This window comes from Bison bison, unplaced genomic scaffold (genome assembly GCF_000754665.1).
Source record: "Bison bison bison isolate TAMUID 2011002044 unplaced genomic scaffold, Bison_UMD1.0 scf7180017833554, whole genome shotgun sequence".
Taxonomy (NCBI): Eukaryota; Metazoa; Chordata; class Mammalia; order Artiodactyla; family Bovidae; genus Bison; species Bison bison.
Genome location: NW_011472038.1, coordinates 75062 through 76238, shown reverse-complemented (window position 1 = coordinate 76238; position 1177 = coordinate 75062). Strand labels below are relative to the sequence as shown.

General features: G+C 55.6%; 1 protein-coding gene across 1 annotated transcript in view; it reads right to left on the bottom strand.

Moving 5' to 3' along the window:
* LOC104983082 (gamma-aminobutyric acid receptor subunit theta-like) overlaps positions 1-946 on the bottom strand; it is a gene marked incomplete at its 3' end in the record, with an annotated part of 11360 nt that extends 10414 nt beyond the window's left edge. Inside the window, exon 1 of the mRNA XM_010832570.1 lies at positions 798-946. Coding sequence (XP_010830872.1) covers positions 798-946 — 149 coding nt within the window. The remainder of the gene's footprint in view (positions 1-797) is intronic.
* Between the last annotated feature and the right edge of the window lie 231 nt (positions 947-1177).

Sequence of the window (1177 nt, the reverse complement as noted above, 5' to 3'; positions counted from 1 at the left end):
TAAAAAATCTCAATTATCTTTAATGAGAAAATTTCAAAGTGTTCACATGAATGATTTCCAAATTAAAGCAATGCATTTCTGTGTTTTAAGGACCACACGCACTACCCATATGCCAGTGTTCAGGATCTGTGGCCATCACAAACACATTTCTGTGTGATCTCCACGTAAAGGCTGACTGTTTAACATCTCTTCAGATATTTGCAGACCCAAACAAACTTGAAATCAAACATCAAATCTTCAAATGTTTAATTGGAGTCACTACAAAATTGCACCCATCTCAGGCACATGGTTATATGTTATACAGCCACCGATCGCACTGTCTGCGGCATCGGAAAAGGTCCCTCACTGCTCAACACACACATTCACGAATACACGCACGCGCCTCAGGGAATAGAGAAAAAAATCCGGACTCAAACAGGTGTCTCCACAGTTTTGTGAATTTCCCATCACCCTGTACTCCCACCCTCAATCCTACAAGTGCCAAAGGGTGTGACTGGGAAAAGCTGACAGGGGCTTTGGTCCCTGGAGATGGATGGCAGATCTTGGGGGGAGGGCATCCTTCCCCCCAAACCCCGGGGCTGCAGTTAACAGGTGTGCTGAAGCACCAGGTCTCTATCTAGAACGGTCGCCCCTACTCTCAGCCCACCACCCTCCAGGGATCTGGAGGCTGGGCCGGCACGCCAGGGATCGGCGAGCCCAGGTCCAAGTCTTCCCCAGCCCGCTCCGTCCAAGAGGTCCGAGGCTGCCGCCGGTCCTCTCCTGTCGCCGCCATGCCCCACCTGGCGGCTCCCGCTTACCAGTCGAAGAGGTTCAGGACGACTTCGGGCACGGTGGAAGAGAGCTCTACGTGGAATTTCGGGGTGGAACTGAGGTCACTGCCCTCCGCGAGCCAGGTTCTGATGAGCAGCAGAAACACAGCGGCTCGCAGCATCCCTCGGATGCTCATGGCTGCGCACTCCAGGGCTTTGGAGGGCGCGAGGGGCTGCGGTTAGCCGCCGCCGCCGCCGGGGAATGGGACCGAGCGAGCGAGCACAGTGCGGGGCGAGAGGGAGCTGGGGGTCGCGATGAGTCGCCTCTAAGGAGACTGCAGCGAGAGTTTAGGGAGCAGGGGGCGCAGGAGTCGGACTGGAGTCCAGAAGCCGGGTTAGTGCCCGACCAGGAGCCTTAGGACGAGCCC